Genomic DNA, 25,700 nt, shown 5'->3' with positions numbered 1-25,700 from the left:
TATTTGATCCATTTTGAATTTATTCTTGTGTGTGATATAAGAAGATGGTCTAGTTTCATTTTTCCACACACATATATGTCCGATTTTCCCAACACCACTTATTGAATAGACTGTCTTTAACCCATTTTATGTGCTTGCTTCCTCTGTCAAATATTATTTGACTATAAAGGTGTGGGCTTATTTCTGAGCTCTCTATTCTGCTGTTTTGATTACTATGAATAGTATAGTTTCATATTAGATAGAATGATTCCTCCAATTTTTTTCTTCTTTCTCAGGACTGCTGTTGCTATGTGGGGCCTTTTGTGGTTCCATACAAATGCTTGAAATATTTGTTCTAGGTTTGTGAAATACGTCATTGGAATTTTGGTAGGAATTTCACTGAATCTATAGATTGCTTTGGGTAGAATGGACATTTTAATTATGTTAATTCTTCCTATCCATGAACATGGTATGTGCTTCCACTTATTTGTATCTTCTTCAATTTCTTTCTTTAGTGTTGTATAATTTTCCAGGTATAGGTCTTTTACATTCTTGACTAGGTTTATTCTTAGGTATTTTTTTTCTTTTTGTAGCAATTGTGAATGGATTATTTTCTTAATTTCTGTTTCTGTTAGTTTGTTATTGGCATATAAAAATGCAACTGATTTCTTGATATTAATTTTGTATCCTGGCACTTTGCTGAATTCATTTATTAGTTCTAGTAGTTTCTTGGTGGAATACACTGGAAGGAATAAACAGTAGGCTAGGTGAAGCAGAAGATCAAATCAGTGATTTGGAAGACAAGGTAGAAAAAAACACCTAGGTAGAGTAGCAAAAAGGAAAAAATAATTTTTAAAAATGAGGAGTGCTCAGAAACATTTTGGACAACATGAAGCATAACAACATCTGCAACATGGGAATATCAGAAGGAGAAGAGAGCAAGTAAGGGATTGAGAATGTACTTGAAGAAATAATGGTCAAAAACTTCCCTAATCTGGTGAAAGAAGAAGACACATAAGTCCAGGAAGCTCACAGAGTTCCAAACAAATTGGACCCAAAGAGGCCTACACTGAGACACATCGTAATTAAAGCTGAAGGCTTAATTTAATTTTAAATCAATGCTTAAAGACAAAGAGAGAATCCTCAAACCAACAAGAGAAAAGCAGGTAGTTACCTATGAGGGAGCACCAATAAAACTGTCATCTGCTTACTCAACAGAAACATTTCAGGACAGAATGGAGTGGCGTGAAATATTCAAGGTGATGAAAAGCAAAGATCTACAACCAACACTACTTTACCCAACGATGTTATCATTTAAATTGACTGAGAAACAAGGAGCTTCCCAGACAAGAAAAAGCTAAAGGAATTCATTAACACCAAACCAGTACTGCAACAAATGTTAAAGAGCTTTCTTTAAGAAGAAGAAAAAAAAGAGAAAGAAAAAAAAACAGAAGAAAATAGTCTTATAATAAATTGGCACTAAATACGTATCTATCAATGACCAGCTTAAATGTAAATGTCTTACATGTTCTAACCAAAAGACACAGGGTAGCTGAATGGATAAGAAAACAAGACCCATATATATGCTGCCTCCAAGAGACCTATCTCAGATCAAAAGATACATACAGACTAAAAGTAAAGGAATGAAAAAAAAGATATTTCATGCAGATGGAAAGGAAAAAAAAAGCTGGGGTAGCATTACTTATATCCAACACAATAGACATTAAAACCAAGGCTATAGTAAGAGACAAAGGATGCTACATAATGATAACAAACCAACAAGAAGATATAACCCTAGTAAATATTTATGTACCCAACATAGGAGCCCCGAAATATGTAAAGAAAATCTTGATGGACATTAAGGGAGAGATGGACAGAAATACAGCCATAGAAGGGGATTTCAGCACCCCATTGACTTCAATGTATAGATCTCCAGACGTGGCCTTAAATGACACACTAGATCAAATGAATTTAATCTTCATTTAATCTTCAGAGCATTTCACCCCACAGCAGCAGAATATACATACTTTTCAAATGCATGTGAAACATTTCTAGGATAGACCACATGTTAGGACACAAAACAAGTCTCAATAAATTTAAGAAAAGTGAAATCATATCCAGCATCTTTTCTGACCACAATGATATGAAACTAGAAATCAATCACAAGAACCCTGAAAAACATGCAAAGACATGGAAGCTAAATAACAGATTATAAAACAATGAATGGGTCAACAACAAGATGAAGAAAGAAGTCAAAAGATACCTTGAAACAAATGAAAATGAGAACACAAGCATCCAAAATCTGTGGAACACCGGGAAAGCCATCTTAAGGGGGAAATTCATAGCATTACAGGCCTATCTCAAAAAAAAAAAAAAAAAAGGAGAGAGAGAGAGAGAAAGCTCAAATAAACATCTAACTTCACATTTAAAAAACTAAAAAAAGTAACTTAAAAAAGTTACAACAAAGAAAGCCCAGTGAGTAGAAGGAAGGAAATAAAAAAAGATCAGAGCAGAAATAAAAGAAATAGTCTAAAAAAATATACGAAAGATCAATGAATCCAACAGCTGATTCTTTGAAAAGAAAAACAGATTGACATGCCTTTAATCAGGCTCATCAAGGAAAAAAAGGGAAAGGACCCAAATAAATAAAATCAGAAAGAGAATAAATAACACCTGACACCAAAGAAGTACAGAGAATTGTAAGAAAATATTATGAATAACTATATCATTTCTAATTTTTAAACAATGACTACCACTTCCAAAATGATAAGTTATTTTTAAATACTCTGGCTGTGCTGGGGCAAGGTATTAGACTTTTGGTGAAAAAAAGTGAAAGAAAAAGAAGTGAAACAGAAAGCAGAAGAAAAAGGAAGGACGGGAATGAATCAAGAATTCTTGGCTTTTCAGACTAAGCAATGAACACATCGGATTGGGGTGCTTGGCATCATAGAATAGTACTGGCATCAACTTTACTTAGTGGCCCATCATAGCAAACACTATTTCTGAATTAAACACACATACACATATGAGAGTGAAGAATGTGTTCTTCATGTACCTTTTTAATATTAAATACAAGACTTTAAAGACCATTTGAGTTTGGCACCAGCAGCTTTAGGCTTAGTCCCTGATCCACCTTCTCACCTTTAGGCTGGGAAGCCCCTTTGCAGTAGGGATGCCTTAGTGGAAAAGTCAAATGAGTGTCTGAGGAGGGGCCACTCCCTCACCTTGGTGGTAGGGTGGCTGGGGGTCCAGGACAGAGGGTCCTGCCAACAGCTCTGCCATAGTTTTAGCACCAGGTTTCTTCAGGGTTCACTGGAGAACAGACTCAGCCATTCCACAAGGTCTTGTCCCTTCATCCTCCTCCTCTTTAAAATTTCTTTATTCTGAATGATTAAGAAAGGGAACCCAGGCATCAAAGGTGCACATCTTGAGATCTGTCCATGTGGCTGACAAAATTTTGACTTGGAAGTATTTCACTAAATACCCCACCTTCAGCTAACAAAGACCCTACATTTAGGGGGGATCGTTTGGCTAAAGCTGAGCACCTCAAGACTCAGGCTACCATGACAAGCCCTTGCAGGCTGCTGGTTAACAGCAAGGAGTCTGAGCATATAGGCTCTTCGATGTCAGCCTGTCTCAAAAGGGCCATGTTGTCAGCATCGTTTTCAATGATTTCTTACCTTGATGTTTTGTTTGGGAGGTTTTTTTGGTCTTATTTTTTAATTTAAAATTGAATTACAATTTTTGGGTTGCCTCTGTATTTTTTAGCCCATCATAGCTATGGGGGTTTAAAGAATGCAAAAAGTAGCCAGAATGTAGAGACAGAAATGACTTGTGCTATGATAGCTAATATTAACAAAAAAAGAAATTGTGTCCACTTATTGAGATTTGGCACTCTGTTAACATAACTGGGGAGGGGAGCACTCTGGGAATTTGGAACACTTCAAAATATTTTGCATCGACATTAAAGACAATTCACCTACAGATGGGTTTCTCAGACACGGATTACCCTTGTAGGGCTGGGCAGACTATCTAAATTTCTTAGGTTGTTCCTATACAGTTTCTGACAGACTGGGAAAATCCAGTGAAGTCCAGAACACTTCTGCCTCTCCTCACAGAAAATCACTCCACTAATAACAAGGCAGCTTATGGCCCTGCTATCCCATGAGGGATTCTAGGGATTATAATGATGATTTCGTACACTTTCCAATTCTGTGGGATTTTAGGAAATTTGGATTTTGAATTTAAGATGGTAATGGAGTAACTGGTTCTGGTATGTTTCTTTTTGTTTCTTTCTCTTTGGATATAATTACCCTTTCAAGTTCCTTTATAATTGTAATGAAGGTTGGAAAATGGCTCTGGAATTTATGCCAAATGGAAAACACAGGATTAATCAGACTTGGTGTGCAAGAAATTAAGTTCCCAGCTCTTAGGATGAATACACATTTTCAAATTTAATGGTATCCAAAGGAGAATTTGTTGTGACAAATTTCTTTACTCTGTGGTGTATAAGCCAACAAAGCATGTGGACTGGAATCTGTAAATTAGTTTATTTTGAAGATGACTTGGAAGCCCCTTTCTTCCTTTTGTCAGGTTACCTATCATGAAGCTCATGAATTACTAGAGTAACTTCTTACTTAAATATTTTAATTCATGAGTGCTATAAAAGTCTGATAAGACTAATGTGTACTGCATTTATTGTAAGTATAGTCATTTAGTTTCTTTATTAAAATATTGTTCAATAGGCTCTGTTCTCAATCAACTGGCTATATTTAGATGACTGCCTGACCATTTTGGCAACAATTTTACTTAACAAAATTAATTCCAACTCCAAAAGACTGTCATGGAATCTACATTTATTTATTTAATTATATTTTGGAGAATAAAATAGAACAAAATTTGTTTAGATCTTCTGTACTAGTTAAAAAGGAGGCCCACCTGGAAAAATAGTTAATTAAAGTCAGGGGTCCTGTCAAATACTGTCATAGTACCAGCCAAAGAATTTATTAAAGTTGCATTCTTATTAAAATTCTCATTATTTAAAAATCCCTGTGGCTCCTCCTCTGACTATTCAGAGGCAGCCAGTGGTTCATAAATAAATTACACTGCATGTAGGAAATTAATGTCCTTGATGAATCTGGTTCTGTCTGAAACAAAGTCCAATATTTTCTAGTTCTTGAACATATTTGGCTCCAGATATTTATCTATGATGAACAAAGTACTCAGCTTCTGAACACATCATCTGGGCTTCATCCTGTTCATCTAATGCCCCATCTGATAAGATGGCAGATATTATCAGTGGCAGATATTCTCTAAAGATGGCCACAACAATATCCCCTATCCCACATACTCTTCTACAATATGACCTTGACACACTTCTCATTGAGAGGTGAATGCTATGTCCTCTCTCCTTAAGTTCTGGTGGGCTGTGACTGCAACCACTGAGGATGTAAGGGAAATATGCTATGTGACTTTCAAGGTTGGGTCATGAAAAATGATGCAGCTACCAACTTGCTAGTGGGGACACTTGTACTCAGAGCCCTGAGCTGTCTGTCACATGAGAAATCTGACTACCTGAGGCTGCCATGCTATACAGAAACCCAGGCCACATGGACAGTCCAGGTGTCATACTCCAGTCAGCACTCCCTGTGTTTTAATCATCCCAGCCCAGGTGAGTAACCCCTCCGAGGATCTACCATTGGGTCACCCCTAATCTTCTAGTTTTCTGAGCTGAAGCTCCAGACATTGTGGAGGAGTGACAAGCCCTTCCCGCTGTGCTTTGTCTGAATTCTTGACCCAGGGAATCTGAGCGGAATCAAATGGCTGCTTCAAGAAGCAAAGTTTTGTTACATAGCAATAGAAACTGTAACATCATTCACAATGATCCTTTATTTGTAAGAAAATTTTTCATCAGACCACATATACAAAGTACACCCAAAAGAATTTGGGAGAGGCCCAAGGGAAATAAGTTTTAAACACAGAGCATTTTCCCTTTTCATAGAAAAAACAGATTTAATTATTTATCTGGAACTATGATTAACAACATCCACCACTGACTGGTCACCTATTTTGCTTCCAAAAGGCAATGTGACTCTATATATGATCCCTAATAATCACAGACATGTGGAGAAGTTGAATAACTTGTCCAAAGTCCATGAAAATTAAATGGAAGAGCTGGGATTCTAATTTCCTGAAGGCAGAAGGGTGAGAGGACAATAGTCTGTATAATGTGAGCCCACCTGCCTTTTGAGGAATTTTCCAACAGCTTCCACTAACATCTCATTGATCAGAACCTGCCATATGGATGGCCCTAGTCTCAAGGAAATTTGGGAAATGTGTTTAGGTTGGTCATATTGTTGACACCAAAAATACTAAGGATAAGAAAATGGGAATGGAGGTTGTCAACTTCTAGTTTCTACCTCACTGACAAAAAAGTAGGCATCACACATCAGAAAGGAAACCCCCCAGTTGACAACAAATACCAGTTTGGGGCCTTTTATTAAAGAATTTTATTTGAGGAGCTTGCCAACTGACCAACACATGTGCTCTTTCTGGTTACCTTGAGCCCAGTGACATCCCCCTATCACACTTCTGTACCTTTTGGATGATCCTTCTGGTGTGATTCATGGGGGTCAGGAGAACAACAAGGTCTGCACACACATTCCAGACCCTGTGTAATTTCCTTACTATATTGCCACAAAGGTGGTTATTTTAGTTATCTATTGATGTATCATTTAGTGGCTTAATGTTCTTCAATAGGTGAATGGAGAAGTTAAATTGTGATACGTTCAGACAATTGAATACTAAAGGAAAAGAGCTCTCAAGCCAGTAGCACAAATGCATATTACAAAGTGAAAAAAGCCAACTTGCAAAGGCTACATACTATATGATTCCAATAATATAACATTTTGGACAAAGCAAAACTATGAAGACAGTAAGAAGATTAGTGGGTGCCAGGGGTTAAGTGGGAGAGAGGGATGAATAGGTGGAGCACAGAGGATTCTTAGGGCAGTGAAACTACTTTGTATGATACTATAATGATGGACACATGCCATTATACATTTGTCCAACTCTCTAGAATGTACAACACTAACAGTGAACCCTAATGTAAACTGTAGACTTTGGTTGATAATAATGTGTCAATTTAAGTTCATCAGTCTCAACAAATGTCACTCTGATTGGGGATGTTGATAATGAAGAGAGTTTGCATGAATGGGGACAGGGATAAACAGAAAATTTCCGTACCTTCCTCTCAATTTTGCTTTGAACCTAAAACTTCTCTTTTAAAAATCTATTAAAAAACAATTAGTGACTCAAAACAACCATAAACTCTTATTACCTTGGTCCTTGAGAGTAAAAAATTGGGAGTAGCTTAGCTGGGGTGTTCTTGCTCATGGCCCCTCATCATTGTGTAGTCAAGATGGTGGCAGGGGCTGCATCATCTAAAGGCTTGACTGGGGCCCAAGGCAGCTGCCTAATGACTGCACTGCAGTGCTTAACACATGGACTCCTACTACGGGTTGCCTACCAGACCTTACAATCAGGGCAGTAAGTCATCCAGGAGGGTGCAAGTAGGAAGCTGTAATACTTCCATAACCTAGCCTTGGAAGACTCAAACTGTCATTTCCACAATATCCTGTTAGCTACCCAGATCAGCCCTATTCACTGTGAGGGGACAACAAAGGGGCATAAATACCAAGAGGCAGGAGTCACTGAGGGCCATCTTAGGAGCTGGCTACCACAGTGGCTTTCTGATGCATAAACCAATACATTACACTAACCCCCTTTAAACAAAGTGTCATATTGGAAAGTAAAGTGAAATTCAAGAATAATACTTACAAAATCAGGCTGGGCCATTTGTACTTCCAAGGGAGTTAGAATGGCAGGTTTGGCAATATGCAGATAATGGTAAGACCCAGGAAGAATGCCTCCTAGAGGAAATGGCAAATTTCCCACATTTTAATTTAGTTGTTAATAAGGGGGGGTAACATGTTAATAAGGTTGGTGAGCTTATATCTGTAGGACAAGACAAATGGAGATGCCTATAATGGTGTATGCTACTCAAACTTTCCCACTAAAGCACTACTATTAGCAAGGAACTCCCTGGGATGGTTGGGCTTTACTTAACAAAATCAATATGAATGTGCCATTACACCCTGTAATGTTGCTAACAGTGCTCCGAGATGTGCCAAGCTGATCCTGTGTATCCTGTAATTTCTCATAACTCTTGTTACTCTGCCTTATACCTGTCAAAGTCACAACCAGATCTTTAGAATCTTTAACTGTTGCAATGGTTTCTCCATCCCTCATCACCCCTCTCATATTTAAACAAAATATTTAAAAAGTGAATTTTATAAAGAAAATCAATAAATTTCTTGTCCACTGTTTTAGGAAACTATCATCACATTCTTTTTTATTGTTGATGCTATTACAGATGTTCCCCATTCTATCTCCACCCCTCTTTGCCCACCTCCACACAGCCCCCACCCCTTCTCTCCTGGCCTTCACCACACTATTGTCTATGTCCATAGGCTACACATATGTGTTCTTTGGCTAATCTCACTTTCTTTTATCTAGCACCTCACTGTCAGTCCTCTCCCCTCTGAGACCTGTTAGTCTGTTCCATGTATCCATGCCTCTGATTCTATTTGGTTCATCAGTTTACTTTGTTCATCAGATTCCACATATAAGTGAAATCATATGCTATTTCTTTCTCTGACTGGCTTATTTCACTTACCATTATAATATCCAGGTCCATCCATGTTGTTTCAAAGGGTAAGAATTCCTTATTTCTTTATGGCCACATAGTATTCCATGTATAAATGTGCAACAGTTTTTTTATCCACTAATCCACTGATGGGCATTTGGGCTGTTTTCAGATCTTGGCTATTGTAAATAACACTGCTATGAACACAGGGATGCATATATTCTTTCTGATTGCTATTTCAGGATTCTTAGGGTATATTCCTAGTGGGATTGCTGGGTTAAAAGGCAGTTCTGTTTCGAAATTTTCAAGGTAACTCCATACTGTTTTCAAATTCTTAATATTTCTAGTTTGCCCCAGAAGTATGAGCCTCACCTAACTCTGGTCTCTGGCACCCACCCCATCCCTTCCTTTTTCCCATAGCCTTCACCTTTCTGAAGGTCTCATTGAGAATGAGAAGCAGAGCAGGAGTCCTTGAAGCCATGTAGATAGGTAGAAAAAAATGAGGTCTGGGATGTAGGGCTTTGTCTGTTTAGTTTGATGTTCTAGTTACTGTCTTAGGGTCTGTGGACACCTTAGGGGGTCTATGGATGGCTTTGGGTAGTGGACCTTCAACCTTTTGGAAATGAACAAAGTTTTGTAAATATATGCATTTTTATGGTAGAAGGTCTACCACATTCAAAGACAGTATTTTCAAAGATATCTCTCAACTTCTAAACATAAAGAAATCCCATGTTACTTATACAATGATCTTCTCAGAGATCAACAAGGCTTAGCAGATGAATGTGGACTGTTGACCGCTGCAAATGGTTTGGCTTATCCATTCAGATAGCAGGCTAAAGCCTGGGGTGCTTGGAAGGCTCTGTTTATCTCTGAGTGAGAATGAAAGTTTAGTGAGGTGTCAAGGCATCATACCATTGTGACCAGTTGTGAGTAACCTCTGGGCAAGTTACTGATCATACTCCAGTCTTTTAACTTATATGTAAAATGGGACCACAGTTATTATATAGTCCATAATAAATGCTCAAAAGCAAAAGACCATATTAATAATGATGTCAGGTCCATAATAAATACTTAAAAATGAGAGAGCCCTCATCTGTCTCTGCATACCCACTAAGAGACAGAGGAGACTCCTCACCAAGCCTAAGAGAAGGATGGAGGGCTTCCCTGAGCACTGATCCAAATCCAACTGGTGGCTTCATCAGGGGGAAGAAGGTGGCCTACTACACACCTTGGATCTTTGCTCCCTTGTACATGGGGATGAGTTGGTCAAGATCAGCTGGTGGTTCTGTCACAGGTTCAAGGGTTGGATCAAAGAGATTGAGCATAGCTGCTGCCAGCTGGAAGCCAACTTCTTTGGAACTGAAGGTGCTGTGAGTCCACTCATTTGAATAATATCTATTGGAGAATTTGGTGAGGGAGCCAGCAGCTCTGATGGCTATGTCGTTGGTGTGGAAGTTTGTATCAATCACAAGTCGGCCATCATAGACAAGGCATGCATCATTCAGTGCTTTAAACGTTTCATAATCTACATTCTTCTCACAGAAACTGAAGAATATCTATGAAGTAAACAATTATATTGTTACTTAGTTATCACTCTTTTACTTTCCCAAGAGTGTGAACAGTCAACAGGGGATTTTATTATTTGTGGAACACACAAAAAATCTAAGTCTACTAAATGTTTGTCATATTAGTGTGTATGTGAAAGAGAGAGAGAGAGAGAGAGAGAGAGAGAGAGAGAGAGAGAGAGAGAGAGATGGACAGACAGACACTCCTGTTTGGCATGAAGAACAAATTAAGATCACCCAATGTCACTCTTATTTCCACTTTTTAATGTTTTTTTTAATCCTTACCTGAGAATATGTTCATTGATTTTTAGAGAGAGAGGAAGGATGAGAGAGAGGAAGAGAGAGACAGAGAGAGAGAAACATTGATGTGAGAAACATCGATTAGTTACCTCCTGTATATGCCCCAACTGGAGATCAAACCTGCAACCTTTTGGTGTAGACACTTCAACTAACTGAGCCACCTGGCCAGGGCATGCACTCTTTTGTTTTTATCAATCAATCTAGACATCCAGTGTAGAGAGGGATGCCAAATAATGGAATAGCTACCACAAAAGTCAGTATTTTTTCCCCACAAGGAGTTTTACAATTCATAGAGATACCATTTTCCCTCATTCTCCTATATTTTAAATAGCTCTGTCTCAGCCTCCTTCCATCTTCTTCTTCCTTTTCTTGTCGGACACTTAGGTCTCTCTAGGTTCCTCTTTAGAGTCACCTCATCTAATCTTGAGTCTTCAAGTTGCCCCATTCCTGGCCTTCTAAACCCCAAAACCCATCCCTGCAAGATGCTCCAGAGAAGACAATAGCCCCATCAGCCTCAGCATCTACCATGTCTGGTCTCCTTTCTTGTTGCCTCCTGCCCTGGTATGGCACAGTCATTGAATAAATATTTATGGGGTACCTACTGTATGTCAAGCACTGTGCTGTAGAAGGCTCACAAAGCCCTCTGCATGCTCCTAAGAAGTGATCTGTATGCCCCCTCCATTCTCTGCCCAAGTTTCAATACTTTTTTATGCTCATCTGAACATTATCTTCTATGTTGGTGTTGAAAGTCATTAAAACAGTCCAAGTTAGTTGTTTTTGAGTCTTCAGGTGTTGTTGAAGCAGTTGAGATAAATTTAATTGTTTAATTTTTACCTAACTATAATTTACCACCCTATTTGAAGTACACTAAAAATAAACATGTAATACGGATCCTCACCATACTCATGGCCACCTCCCTGCTTCCTTCACATGCTTGCTTTACCCCACCTTACTTGACCCATTCTGTATGAAAATTAGCCATTTTTGGCCCAAAGTATCCACCTTCCATATTCCTCCTCCAAACCTATGAATGGTACATGAATGTTGAGTGATCCTGTGGTAGCAACTAGTCATGTATAACTGTAAACTTAAATCTAAATTAATTAAAATTAAACAAAATAAAAATTCCAGACCCTTGATTGTAGTATCCTATCTCAAATGTTCAAAAACTATAGGTGTCTACTTGCTGCCATATTGGACAACACAGATACAAACCATTTCTATCATCACAGAAAGTTCTATTGAACAGTGAAAGACTCACATCCTTCATCTTAGTGATGTCCTTTATTCTCCCTCAGGGTCCCAAAAGAATCTTTATCCTTTTCTCTGCATCTTTTCACTCAGGTATGTAACCCTATTCCAGTTACTCCTATCAGGCAGCTTCTTTCTTTTGAATCTCTTGAATTTTTCCTGTTTTATAACTTTTATTCAGTGACCACAGAAAAATATATTTCTCTGAAATCTTTCTCTGACTCTGACTCTTTGTCTCCTTACTCCACTCTTTCTCACCTACACTCTTCTCCCATTTACATAAAATGGATGTCCCACTCATAAAGATATATAGAAAGGCACTTGATTTGAACTGAATTTATACATAAAACACAGTACCGTCAACCTCTTGAGTCCTTGAAAATGCTCTAAGTCCTTTCACCATCACCACAAAAGTTCTTCAACTGATTCAGTTCTTTTCCTAATTAAAACTACTTTTTTTGTTAAGTAGAAAATTAAGTCTACTGATTCTTCTTTTCCTAGGTTTTAAAAATTACTAGTATTGCAATAGTATGTTTTATATTGTTTTGATGTAGGCATTTACAATTTGGCTGCATTTGGGGGTTCATAGGATTTTGTGGACTAGATGGAAAAGCAAATCCAACACTGTTCATGGGAATATTTGTTCTAAGTTACAGATCTTTCACACACAACTCATATGTTCCTGTAATGACAACTGAATATTACATATTGGATAAAATATGAAATAGAGGAAGGACTTCTGGCCAAGATGGAGGTGTAGGTAGACACACTATGCCTCCTTGCACAACCAAAAGAAGAAGAACAACAAATTTAAAAACATAAAAACAACCAGAACTGACCGAAAATTGTACTGTATGGAAGTCCAACACCCAGGAGTTAAAGAAGCAACATTCATCCAGATCAGTACGAGGGGCAGAGATAGGCAGCCGGGCAGAGAGGACTCATGGCAAGGTGGCAGCCAGAGGACCAGGGCAGTCAAGGTGGCAGCTGGCAGACTAGGCGAGGCAGTGGCTGGAAGACCAAGTGGTCCCACACTCATGCACAAATAAACTGGGAGGAACAACTGGGCAGTGAGACAGACCACACAGCCTAAGGTTCCAGTGTGGAGAAATAAAGCCTCAAAACCTCTGACTGAAAACTCCTGTGGAAGGTGAGGCAGCAGAGGGAGAAACTCCCAGCTTCACAGGAGAGGTTGTGGGAGAGACCCACAGGGTCCTAGAACATACACAAACCCTCCTACCCAAGAACCAGCACCAGAAGGGCCTAATTTGATTGTGGGTAGCCAAGGAAGTGATTGAAAGCTGGCAGAGAGGGGAGCAAGCACCAGTGTTCTCTCTTGGACCCCTCCCCCCAAGTACAGCACCACAACACAGCAACGTGGGTTGCCCTGTGCTGGTGGACAACTAAGGTTCCCTTACTATGTGAAAGGTGTGCTGAGACAAAAACATGGCCCAAATGAAAGAACAGATCAAAGCTCCAGAAAAAATACAACAAAGTGACAAAAAGATAGCCAACCTATCAGATACACAGTTCAAAACACTGGTTATTAGGATGCCCCAGGAACTCACTGGGTACTTCAACAGCATAAGAAAGACCCAGGCAGCAATGAAGGTTGAATTATGTGAAATAAAGAAAAATCTACAGGGAACCAACTGCGATGGGAAGGAAACCAGGACTCAAATCAATGGTTTGGAACAGAAGGAAGAAAGAAACATTAAATAAGAACAGAGTGAAGAAACAAGAATTCAAAAACATGAGGAGAGGCTTAGGAACCTCCAGGACATCTTTAAATGTTCCAACATTCTAATCACAGGGGTGCCAGGAGGAGAAGAACAAGAGCAAGAAATTGAAAACTTACTTGAAAAAATAATGAAGAGGAAGTTCTCCAACCTAGCAAAGGAAATATATTTTCAGGAAGTCCAGGAAAATCAAAGAGTCCAAAAGAGGTTGGACCCAAGGAAGCACACACCAAGGCACATAATAATCACATTACCCAAGATTAAAGACAAGGAGAGAATCTTAAAAGTAGCAAGAGAAAAGGAGATAGTTACCTACAAAAGAGTTCCCATTAGACTATCAGCTGATTTCTCAAAAGATATCTTACAGGCAAGAAGGGGCTGGAAAGAAGTATTCAAAGTCATGAAAGGCAAGGACCTACATCCAAGATTACTCTATTCAGCAAAGCTTTCATTTAGAATGGAAGGGCAGAAAAGTGCTTCCCAGATAAGGTCAAGTTAAAGGAGTTCATCATCACCAAGCCCTTATATGAAATATTAAGGGACTTATCTAAGAAAAAGAAGATAAAAAATATGAACAGTAAAAGGACAACACACTCACAGCTATTAACAACCAAACCTTAAAAAAACAAAAAGAAACTAAGCAAACAACTAGAACAGGAACAGAATCACAGAAATGAAGATCACATGGAGGGTTATCAGTGGGAGAGTTAGAACGGGACAGAGGGAGAAAAGGTACAGAGAATAAGTAGCATAAATGGTAGGTAGAAAATAGATAGGGGGAGGATAAAAATAGTATAGGAAATGTAGAAGCCAAAGATCTTATGTGTATGACTCATGGACATGAACTAAAGTGCGGGGAATGTGGGTGGGAAGGGGCATGCAGGGTGGAGGGAAATAAAGTCAGGAAAATGGGATAACTGTAATAGCATAATAAATCAAATATATTTTAAAAAAGTAAAAAATATGAAATAGAAATATCTGGCCACATTGATATTGTTCTGATTAAATCTGTAAGACTACTTATATTTATAGTTCAGAGTAGGGAGAGCAAAATTCCCTGGTTAGCAGATCAAGAGTCATAATCTGATAAATTTCATTCATCACACATTCTGAAAAACACTTTGTTTAAAATTTTTAAATTCAATGTATTTAAACTAAAAAGCAAATTCACTCCTTTCTTCATCCCCACTCCCTGCCTCTTGCAACCACCAATCTGTTCTCTGTATTAATGAGCTTGTTTTATTCTTCAAGATTCAACACATAGGAGAGGTCATACCATATTTGTCTTTCTTTGTCTGAGTTACTTCACTTAGCATAATGCTCTCATAGTCCATCCATGTTGTTGCAAATGGCAAAATTTCATTCTTTTATTGCTGAATAATATTCCATTGTGTGTGTATGTATCACAATTTCTTTATCATTCATCCATTGATGGACACTTAGATTACTTCTATAGCTTGGTTATTATATCTATATAATGCTACAGTAAACACTGGGATGTGTCAACATTTTCAAGTTGGTATTTTTATTTTCTTCAGACAAATACCCAGATGTGGAATTGCTGGATCATATGTTAGTTTTATTTTAATTTTTAGAGGAGCCTCCACACTGTTTTTCATGGTGACTGTACAAATTTACATTCCTACAAACAGTCCACAAAGGTTCCCTTTTCTTCACATCCTCACCAAAACTTTATATTTCTTGTCTTTTTGACAATAGCCACCCTAATAAGTGTGAAGTGATGTCTCATTGTGATTTTGATTTGCATTTCCCTGATGATTAGTGATGTTGAACATATTTTCATGTGCCTGTTGGCTATCTATAGGCCTCCTCTGGAAAAATGTCTATTCGGATATTCTGCCCATTTTTCAATTAGATTGGGATTTTCGTTTTGCTTTTGAGTTGTATGAGTTCTTTATGTACTTTGGGTACTAGCCCCTTTTTAGATATATGGTTTGTAATTACTTTCTTCCATTAAATGGATTGCCTTTTCATTTTGTTGATAGTTTCCTTTGCTGTGCAGAAGCTTTTTAGTTAGATGTAATCTCACTTGTCTATTTTCCCTTTTGTTTTGGGTGTTCGAGTCAAAAAATGATGCTAAGACTTATGTTAAGGAATTATTGCCTTTGTTTTCTTTTGGGAGTTTTATGATTTCAGGTCTTACCTTCAAGTTTTTAATCTATTCTGAGTTAATTTTTGTTTATGGTGTAAGATAGTGATCCAGTTTCATTCATTTGCATGTGGTCATCCAATTCTCCCAATGCCATTTATTGAAGAGGCTATTTTCCCCCATTACATATTCCAGGCTCTTTTGTCATAAATTAGTTGATTATCTATGCACGGGTTTATTTCTGGGCTCTATATTTTGTTCCTTGATCTATATGTCTGTTTTTATGCAAGTACCATACTGTTTTAATTACTATAGGTTTGTATTATGGTTTGAAATAAGGGAGTATGATGCTTCCAGCTTTTTTCTTCCTTCTCAAGGTTGATTTGGTTATTCAGAGTCTTTTGTGATTCTATGCAAATTTTAGTATTGTTTGTTCTATTTCTGTGAAAAATACCATTGGAATTTGGACAGAGATTGTATTGAATTTGCACATTGCTTTGGGTAGCATGGATATTTTAACAATATCAAATCTCTCAATCCATCAGCATAAAATATCTTTTCATTTATTTGTGTCTTCTTCAGTTACTTTCATTAACATCTTATGGTTCTCAATATACAAGTCTTTCACCTCCTTGGTTAAATTTAATCTTAGTTTTTTATTCTTTTTGATATAATTGTAAATTGGATTGTTCTAATTTCTCTTTTGGATAGTTTGTTATTAGTATAAAGAAACAAAACAGATTTTCGTGTATTGATTTTTTATCCTGCAACTTTACTTAATTCATTTATTAGTTCCAACAACTTTTGATAGTCTTTAAGGTTTTCTGTATATAATATCATGTCACCTACAAATAGTAATATTTTACTTCTTCCTTTCCAATGTGGATACATTTTCTTTCTTTTTCTTGCCTAATCATTCTGGCTAGGACTTCCAATACCATCTTGAAAATATGTGGTGAAAATGAACATCATTGTCTTGTTCCTGATCTTACAGGAAATGTTTTCAGGTTTTCATCATCAAGCATAATGTTAGTTGTGGGCATACAAACACTTCTTGTGCAAGGCCCCAAGAATATCTTGGTGAAAAGGATAAACTTTGAGATTATACTAATTGGAGAGATGAATGCCAAGGAAATAATCTCAAAGATAATCAGAGGATTTCAGACTGGAATGAATACTGTGTAGAAAAGGAGGATATTACCTCAAGAGCCAGTGTACCTGGGGCCTAACCTGGATGGAGGCTGAAACATCTTGCTGGAAGTCCAAAAGTCACCACCACCAAGCAGGATGTGGAGAGGAGTTGACATGGGACCAAAACACCAACTTCAAGAGCACTTTACTTTTGATATGGTAGAGTAACCTCTCAAACTAATCCTGTCACTGATATAGCTAAAATACAGTCCAGTCAAGAAGGAGGCATAGGTAAACATGCTTTGCATCCTTGTATAACTACAGAAAAAAATTACAACTACACTACAAAACAAACATGACCCAGAACCATCAGAAAATTGAGCTGTATGGAAATCTGACAACTAAGGATTTAAAGAATATAGGGAACCTAACTGCATGGAATGGCAAATGTAGCCCAACCCTGTTGGAAAACTGACAGGTGTGAGTTGGCACACAGGAAGCCAAATCCACAGATCAGCTTTCCCATGGGAAACCAGGTCTGCATTATACCTAGGCTGCTTTGAGGCTTGCTCTTGCTAAAACTCCCTTACCCTGAGTTGAAGCAGCAAATGCTTACTGCATATCTTGAAAGTAACTTCCTGAAGTCTGCACTAATTCTCCCAAGGACGAAGTGTAACCAGACCAATTACTTTTATCATTCCCTTGCATTTGCAACATTTTTTCCTTACTAATCTGTAAGAAGTAATCAGTAACATCCTTTCCTTTGTTATCTGTAAAAAGTAATCATCTAAAGCAAACCTGAGCATAGTGAATGACAACCTTCTTTGATGTATGCCATTAGAAAGTCAATAAAAGCTTGTCAAGGCAAGGGCTGAGGTGCTCTCCCCTTGAGAGAGTAGCCAAGGTGCTCTCTCTCTCTCAGAGAATGGCCATGCTGTCCCTCTTTCTCCACAGGACTTCTGTAGTCTGTGTGAATTTGTTTGTCACATCCACAACACTGCATACGCTGCTGGCTGGAGTCCTCATTAAAAGAAGCCACATTCATCCAGGTAGGTAGGTGGGGCAGAGTTGTGGAGAGAGTTGGAGAGGCACAAAGAGGCACATAGCTTTACAGTAGCACAGAGAGGTGGCAGAATGACTTGTTGCACATTCATGTGTGGTGGATAAAGATCAGGAGAGACACCATGGGAGTGAGGGATCCCAGCTCCAAACCAGACTACCCAGCAGGCCAGGGTTCCAGCACCAGGAAGATAAATCCCCACAACTTCTGGCTGCAAAATCCAGAGGGGGTTGGAGCAATGGAAGAAACTTCCAAATTCTCAGGAGATTTCTATTAAAGGGCCCAAACAGACTAATGACATATGCAGACCCAGCCCCTCTGGGATTCAGCACCAGGGAACAGCTAGAAGGGCACTGGTGACATACAGGGAGAAAGTGAAGTGACTAGAAACAGAGTTAGGGCCAGGAGACAGCTTCTTCCTGGGGAAATCTATAGATTCCAGGCAGTGCCATTGTCTCTTCTCCAAGCCCTCCCCCACAAAAACCCACAAAGTGGTGAAACAGGTTGCCCTAGTGATCACCTAAGGCTCCATCCCACACAATTTACAGGCACACTCTTCAACAATAGGCCATGCTACTAAGACTCCCTAGTCAAAGCAACTCTATCTAATACACAGAAACAAAAATAGGAAGGCTGCCAAATTGAGGAGATGAAGAAATATGGCCCAAATTAAAGAACAGAACAAACCCCAGAAAAAGAATGAAAAGAAATTGAGATAACCAACCTATCAGATGCAGAGTTCAAAACACTGGTTATCAGGATGCTCAAAGAACTCACTAAATACGGCAACAGCATAAAAAAGATTCAGTCAGAAATGAAGATTACATTGAGTGAAATAAATAAAATACTACAGGGAACCAACAGTGGAGAGGATGAAGGCAAGAATCAAACCAACTATTTGGAACATAAGGAAGAAAAAAGCATTCAATCAGAACAGCAAGAAGAAAAAAAATTAAAAAAAAACATGAGGATAGATTAAGGAGCTTCTTGGTCATCCCCAAAAGTACCAACAGCCAAATCATAGGGATGCCAGAAGGAGGACAGGAAGATCAAGAAAATGAAAATGTATTTGAAAAAATAATGAAAGAAAACTTCCCTAATTTGATGAAAGAAATAGACATACAAGTCCAGGAAGCACAGAAAATTCCAAACAAGTTGGACCCAAAAGAGAACCACACCAAGACACATCATAATTAAAATGCCAAAGATTAAAGATAGAGAATCTTAAAAGCCACAAGAGACAAGCAAATAGTTACCTAAAAAGGAGTCCCCATAAGACTGTCAGCTGATTTCTCAAAGGAAACTTTTTAGGCTAGAAGGGACTGGCAAAATGTATTCCAAGTGATGAAAAGCAAGGACTTTTGACCAAGATTACTCTATCCAGCAAAGCTATCATTCAGAATAGAAGGGCACATAAAGTGCTTCCCAGACAAGGTAAAGTTAAAGGAGTTCATCCTCACCAAGTCATTATTATATGAAATATTAAAGGAACTTATATAAGAAAAGGAAGATCAGACCTATGGACATTAAAATAGCGACACATTCACAACTATCAACAACTGAATCTAAAAAAAAAAAACAAACAATCTAAGCAAACAGCCAAAACAGCAATAGAATCATAGTATGGAAATCACTTGGAGGGTTATTAGCTGGGAGGGGGAAGGGGGAGAATGGGGAAAAGGTACAGGGATTAAGAAGCATAAATTGCTAGGTACAAAATAAGGGGATGTTAAGAATAGTATAGGAAATGGAGAAGACAAAGAACTTATATGCATGCCCCTTGCACATGAACTAAGAAGGGAGAATGCTGGAAGGAATGAGAGTACTGGGAGGATGGGGGACAAAGGGGGAAAATTGAGAAAATTGGAATAGCATAGTCTATAAAATACATTAAAATATAAAATATTATAATGCATATTATAATATTATATATGTTATAATAACATACAATAATGTAATATAAAAACTATTACCTGAGGATTCTGATGATTATTTAAAAGTGGGTAGACTGTTAGGGCAGTGAAAACTTAGAGTGATGACCAGCATGAGGCTAATTTCCCTTATTTTGGCAGCTTTTTAAAGAGTGTGAACTGTAGTCACTTTATACACTTTATGTACGGAGAAAAGAGGTAGTGAACTTGTATCAATAGTAATATTAATAGAAATTACCCAATTTGAAGAACAGCAAAAGAGGAAAAAGAGAGATTGATACAAATGAATAGAGCCTCACAGCTTCGTGAGACAACAGCAAAAAGTCAACAGCGTAAGTTGTCAACAGGGTATGTAATTGGAATGCCAGAAAGAGGGGAAAGATCATTAATGGCAAGATTATTACAGGTTATGAGGCAATTATTAATGGTTATAAACTTGCTAAAATTTAGTGAAAGTCATAAAAATGTCGATTCAAGAAGCTCAGTGAACCTCAAACAAGATAAATTCAAGAAAAATCATGCTTTGAGGCATAAACACAGAATCCCCACAGCATGAAATGGCTAAAAACCAAAGATAAAAAGGAAATCTTGAAGGCACCTATGGAAAATGACACATTACATACAGGGGAACAATTTGAATGAATATTCATGGATGTCAAAAGATGAAGAAACATCTTCAGAATTCTGAAAGAAAAAAAAACCTGTCAGTCCATGATTTTATATCCAATGGAACTATCCTTCAAGAATATAGCCCCCCCAAAGATATTTTCAGATAGAGTAAACCTGGGCAATCTTCAGACTTGCAATTAATTGTATGTGATATAGAAAGCTCAGGCTGAAGGTAAATTAGATCAGAAGGGAACTTGGATTTTCAGAAATAAATAACAATAAAACTGGAAAATATCTGGGTAAATATAAAGTCTATTTTTCTTATTAAGTTCTTTAAAGTATATATGTAACTGTTCAAACAACAATTATAATACTGTCTTGTTTGTTTTTGAATGTATGTAGATAAAATACACACCATGACTGTAAGAAAAAAAGAATATCCAGAAGTGAAGGGAAGAAATCTGTATCTTTGCATGGTTTTTATATTTTATGTAAAATAGCATAATATTAATTATAACTAGAATGTGAAAGATTACTGATGTATATTATAATCCATAGAGCAATAAGATATAGTTCAAAATAACATGTAAGTTTTTCCCTAGACTGGGAAAAAATGGCTAGATTTGGACAACATGCAAGAAGACTCAAGAAGCTTCATATTCAGCTTATCCAGTGACATCTGACCAGGAAAAACAAACTGTAGAACACTTTTTCCTTTTTTAATCTTCTCTTTTCTAATTTATTTTTGTTGTTTTTTTGTTTTTTTTTTTGGCACCCATATCCCTTTCTCTTTTTTATTCTCACTCTATTTTTTCTCTCTTTTGGGTTTTTTATTCTTTGTCTTCCTGTTTTTCCTTTCCTATTCTTTATTTTAGGTCAGCTTTACTTTTCTCTTTCTCTATCCTTTCTTTTCTTTTCCTTCATTCCTTTTATATAATTATCACTTTTGTTTCTCTTTTTCTTCTCCATTCTTTTTATTTCTTGTCTTTTATTACTTCGGTTTCTATTTTCTTTATTATTTTATTTTTTTTGTTGTTTTCTTGTTTTTTTTTGTCTCTGTTCATTCTGGTTCTTTTTGTTGTTCTTTATGCTCTTTGTTTTATTTTGTGTTGACCTGTTTGTAGTTTTGTTTTGTCTTGTTTTTTTTTCCCTCAGCATCTGTATAATATTTTTCATACTGTGGTTAGAGTTGAGCCCTACAGTCAACAAGCCCAAGGGTTAAGATATCCCATGCATGAGACAACAGCAATCAAGAATTACAGCAGGAGGACCCATGAAACTCACACAAGGATCATCCCTAGAGCATCCAGCTCAGGTAATAAAGGAGATTGCAACACTGGGCCCCAGAAGACAGCTTCTGAAAAAGGCCATCCCACCTAGTCTGGGAGTCACAGAAGTTCTATTTTATATATAGAAACAAATAGATAAAGATAGTCAAAATGGGGAATCAAAGAAACAGGACCCAAATGGGAGAAGAGGAGCCTTCAGAAAAGAGCTAAATGAAATGGAGGCAAACAATTTATCAGTTACAGAGTGCAAAGTAATGCTTATAAGGATGCTCAACATTAAGAAAAAGGACATAGAAACCATGAAAAACAACCAGGCAGAAAGGAAGAATAACATGCCTAGACTGAAGAACATATTGAAAAGAATAATCAGTATGATGGATGAAGCAGAGGAATGAGTCAGCAAATTAGGGGACTATTTAGAAAAAAATCACCCAAACAGAGAAGAAAAAAAAATTAAAAAGCGGGGGAATAGTTTAAGGGATCTTTGGGACAACGTGAAATGTAACAACATCCACATCATGGGAGTACCAGAAGCACAGAAAATAAAGCAAGGTATGGAGAACCTGTTTGAAGAAATAATGACAGAAAATTTCCCTAACCCAATGAAGGAAAACATGACAGAAGTTCAGGAAGCACACAGAGTCCCAATCAAGATGAACCCAAAGAGACCCACACCAAGACACATCATAATTAAAGTGAAAATGGGCTAAGACAAAAAGAAAATCTTAAAAGCAGCAAGACAGAGATAGGTACCTACAAGGGAGTCCCCATAAAGCTGTCAGCTGACTTCTCAACAGAAACACTTCAGACCAGAGGGATTGGGATAAAGTATTCAAAGTGATGAAAACTAATAACATGCAATGAGGAATACTCTACCCAGCAAGACTGTTATTAAAATTGAAGACCAAATAAAGAGCTTCCCAGGCAAAAAAAAAAGTTCATTGCCACCAAACCAGCATTGCAAATAAAAAAAAAGTTAAATGAACTGCTTTAAGAAAAAAACGGAGAGAAAAAAACATAGATACAATAAAAATGGCAATAAATAAATACTTATACATAATGACCTTAAATGTAAATAGATTAAATACTTCAATAAAAAAATGTAGGGTAGCTGGATGGATAAGAAAATAGGAAATATATATATGCTGTCTGAAAGAGATTCACCTCACAACAAAAGAGTTCCACGGGCTGAAAGTAAAGGAATGGAGGAAAATATTCCATGCAAGTGGAAACATAAAAAAAGCTGGAGTTGCAATACTTATATCTAACAAAACAGACTTCAAAACAAAGGCCATAAAAAGAAACAAAGAAGGTCAATCCATAATACTAAAGGGATCAATCTAGTAAGAGGATATAACCCTTCTAAATATATATTCACCCAATACAGGAGCACCTAAATATAGAAAGAAAATTTTGGTAGACTTTAGGAGATAAACAGTAATACAGTCATAGCAGGGGATTTTAACATGCCACTGTCATCAATGGATGATCTTCCAGACAAAAATCAACAAGGAAATAATGACATTAAATGACACATTAGATCAAATAGATTTTATCAATATGTACAGAAGATTTCATTCCAAAGCAGCAGAATATACATTCTTCTGAAGTGCACATAGATCTTTTCAAAGACAGACCACATGGTAGGATACAAAATAAGTCTTAACAAATTCAAGAAGACTGAAATCATAATGAGCATATTCTCCACTCACAATGGCATGAAGTTAGAAATCAATCTCAATAAAAAGACTCAAAATCATTCAAATACGTGGAATATAAATAGCATGTTATTAAACAATGAATAGGTCATCAATGAGATTAAGAAACTAAAAAGTATCTGGAAACAAATGAAAATGAACACAAAACAACCCAAAACCTATGGGATACAACAAAAGCAGTCCTGAGAGGCAAGTTCATAGCTCTACAGGCCAACTTCAAGAAGCAAGAAAAATCTCAATCTAAATCTACACCTACAAGAGTACATGCCTGGGTTGCAGGCCATGACCCCCAGCAACCGAACATTGATGTTTCTCTCTCTCTCTCTCTTTCTCCCTCCCTTCCCTCTCTAAAAAAGAAATAAATAAAATATTTTAAAAAATAAATCTACACCTACAAGAACTAGGAAAACAATTACAAAGTCCAAAGTAGGAGGAAGGAAATAACCAGGATCAGTGAGGAAATAAACAACATAAAATATAAAAACAATATAAAAGATCATTGAAACTGATTCTTTGAGAAAAAAAAGATTGACAAAACTTTAATCAGACTAACAAGAAAAAACAGAGATGACCCAAATAAATAAAATCAGAAGTGAAAGAGAAGTAACAACTGCTTTCACACATACACAAGAGATTGTAAGAAAATACAACGAACATTATATGCCAAGAGACTGGACAACCTGGGTGAAATAGATAAATATCTAGAAACATACAATCTTCGAAAACTGAATCAGGAAGAACCAGAAAACCTGAATAAATTGAAAAAACAATGATATTGAAGCAGTAATAAAAAAACTCCCAGCCAACAAAAGTCCTGGACCAGATGGCTTCACAGGTAAATTTTATCAATCATTCAAAGAAGAACTAACATCTATCCTCAAACTATTCCAAAAGATTCAAGAGGAGGGAAGACTTCCAAGTTTTTTTTCTTTAGGAGGCCAGTATTACCCTAATTCCAAAAGCAGGTAAGGACAAAATAAAGAAAGAAAATTATAGTCAAATATCCCCAATGAACATACATGCTAAAATCCTCAACAAAATATTAGCAAACCAGATCCAGCAATACATTAAAAAGATCATAGAGCATGATCAAGTGAGATTTATCCCAGGGATGCAAGGTTAGCACACTATTGGCAAATCAATAAATGTTATACATCACATAAAATAAAAGACAAAAATCACATGATCATATTAATAGATGCAGAAAAAGTATTTGATAAAATCCAGCACCTATTTATGATGAAAAATCTTAGCACAGTGGGAATAGAGGGATCACACCTTAATGTTATACAGGCCACATATGAAAAAAACCTATAGCCAACATCTTACTCAATGGACAAAAACCTAAAGCATTTCCTATAAGATATAGATCAATACAGGGATGTCCATTTTCACCACTCTTATTCAACATAGTACTGGAAGTCCTAACCACAGCAATCAGACAAGAAGAAGAAATAAAAGGCATCTAAACTGGAAAGGAGGAAGTAAAACTCATTTTTCATAGATATGATATTGTACATAGAAAACCCTAAAGACTCTACCAAAAATTTACTAGATCTAATAAATTCAGCAAGGTAGCAGTATACAAAATCAATACTCAGAAATCAATGGCATTTTATATACCAATTATGATCTGTCAGAAAGAGAAACTAAGGAAACTATCCCATTTATGATTATAACAAAAAAAATTAGGTACCTAGGAATAAATTTAAGGAAGGAAAAAGAGACCTGTATTTGGAAAATTATTGGACATTGAAGAAAAAAACTGAGGAAGATTCAAATAAGTGGAAGAATATACCATGTTCATGGACTGGAAGAATTAACATCATTAAAATGTCCATAATACCCAAAGCAATCTATAGATTCAATGCAATTTCTATTAAAATACAAATGGCATATTTCACACACCTAGAACAAATATTCCAAAAATTTATATGGAACCAAAAAAAAAAAAGACCCCAAATAGCTTCAGCAATCTTGAGCAAGAAAAATAAAGTTGGAGCTATCACAACACCTGATATCAAACTGTACTATAAGGCCACGGTAATAAAAATATCCTGGTACTGGCATAAGAACAGGCATATAGATAGATTAAAGAAACAGAACAGAGTCCAGAAATAAAACCACACTTTATGGTCAATTGATATTTGACAAGTGAGGCAACAGCATACAATGGAGTAAAGACAGTCTCTTCAATAACTGGTGTTGGGAAAACTGGACTGGTACATGCAAAAAAAAAAAATGAAACTAGACCACCAATTTACAGCATACACAATAAACTCAAAATTAATAAAAGACTTAAATGTAAGCA

At 36.9% G+C, this 25,700-nt stretch overlaps 1 protein-coding gene across 1 annotated transcript in view; it reads right to left on the bottom strand.

The window, feature by feature from the left end:
* The window catches only part of CFAP61 (cilia and flagella associated protein 61), a 418,587-nt gene that overhangs the window by 51,927 nt on the left and 340,960 nt on the right, over nucleotides 1-25,700 (bottom strand). The window contains exons 23-24 of the mRNA XM_045833360.1: nucleotides 9,915-10,242; nucleotides 7,819-7,910 (exon numbers count right to left, since the gene is read on the bottom strand). Coding sequence (XP_045689316.1) covers nucleotides 7,819-7,910; nucleotides 9,915-10,242 — 420 coding nt within the window. The remainder of the gene's footprint in view (nucleotides 1-7,818; nucleotides 7,911-9,914; nucleotides 10,243-25,700) is intronic.

This window comes from Phyllostomus hastatus, unplaced genomic scaffold, assembly GCF_019186645.2.
Source record: "Phyllostomus hastatus isolate PE091 unplaced genomic scaffold, TTU_PhHast_1.1 phas_contig_17, whole genome shotgun sequence".
Taxonomy (NCBI): domain Eukaryota; kingdom Metazoa; phylum Chordata; class Mammalia; order Chiroptera; family Phyllostomidae; genus Phyllostomus; species Phyllostomus hastatus.
This window is presented reverse-complemented; position numbering and strand designations above follow the sequence as displayed.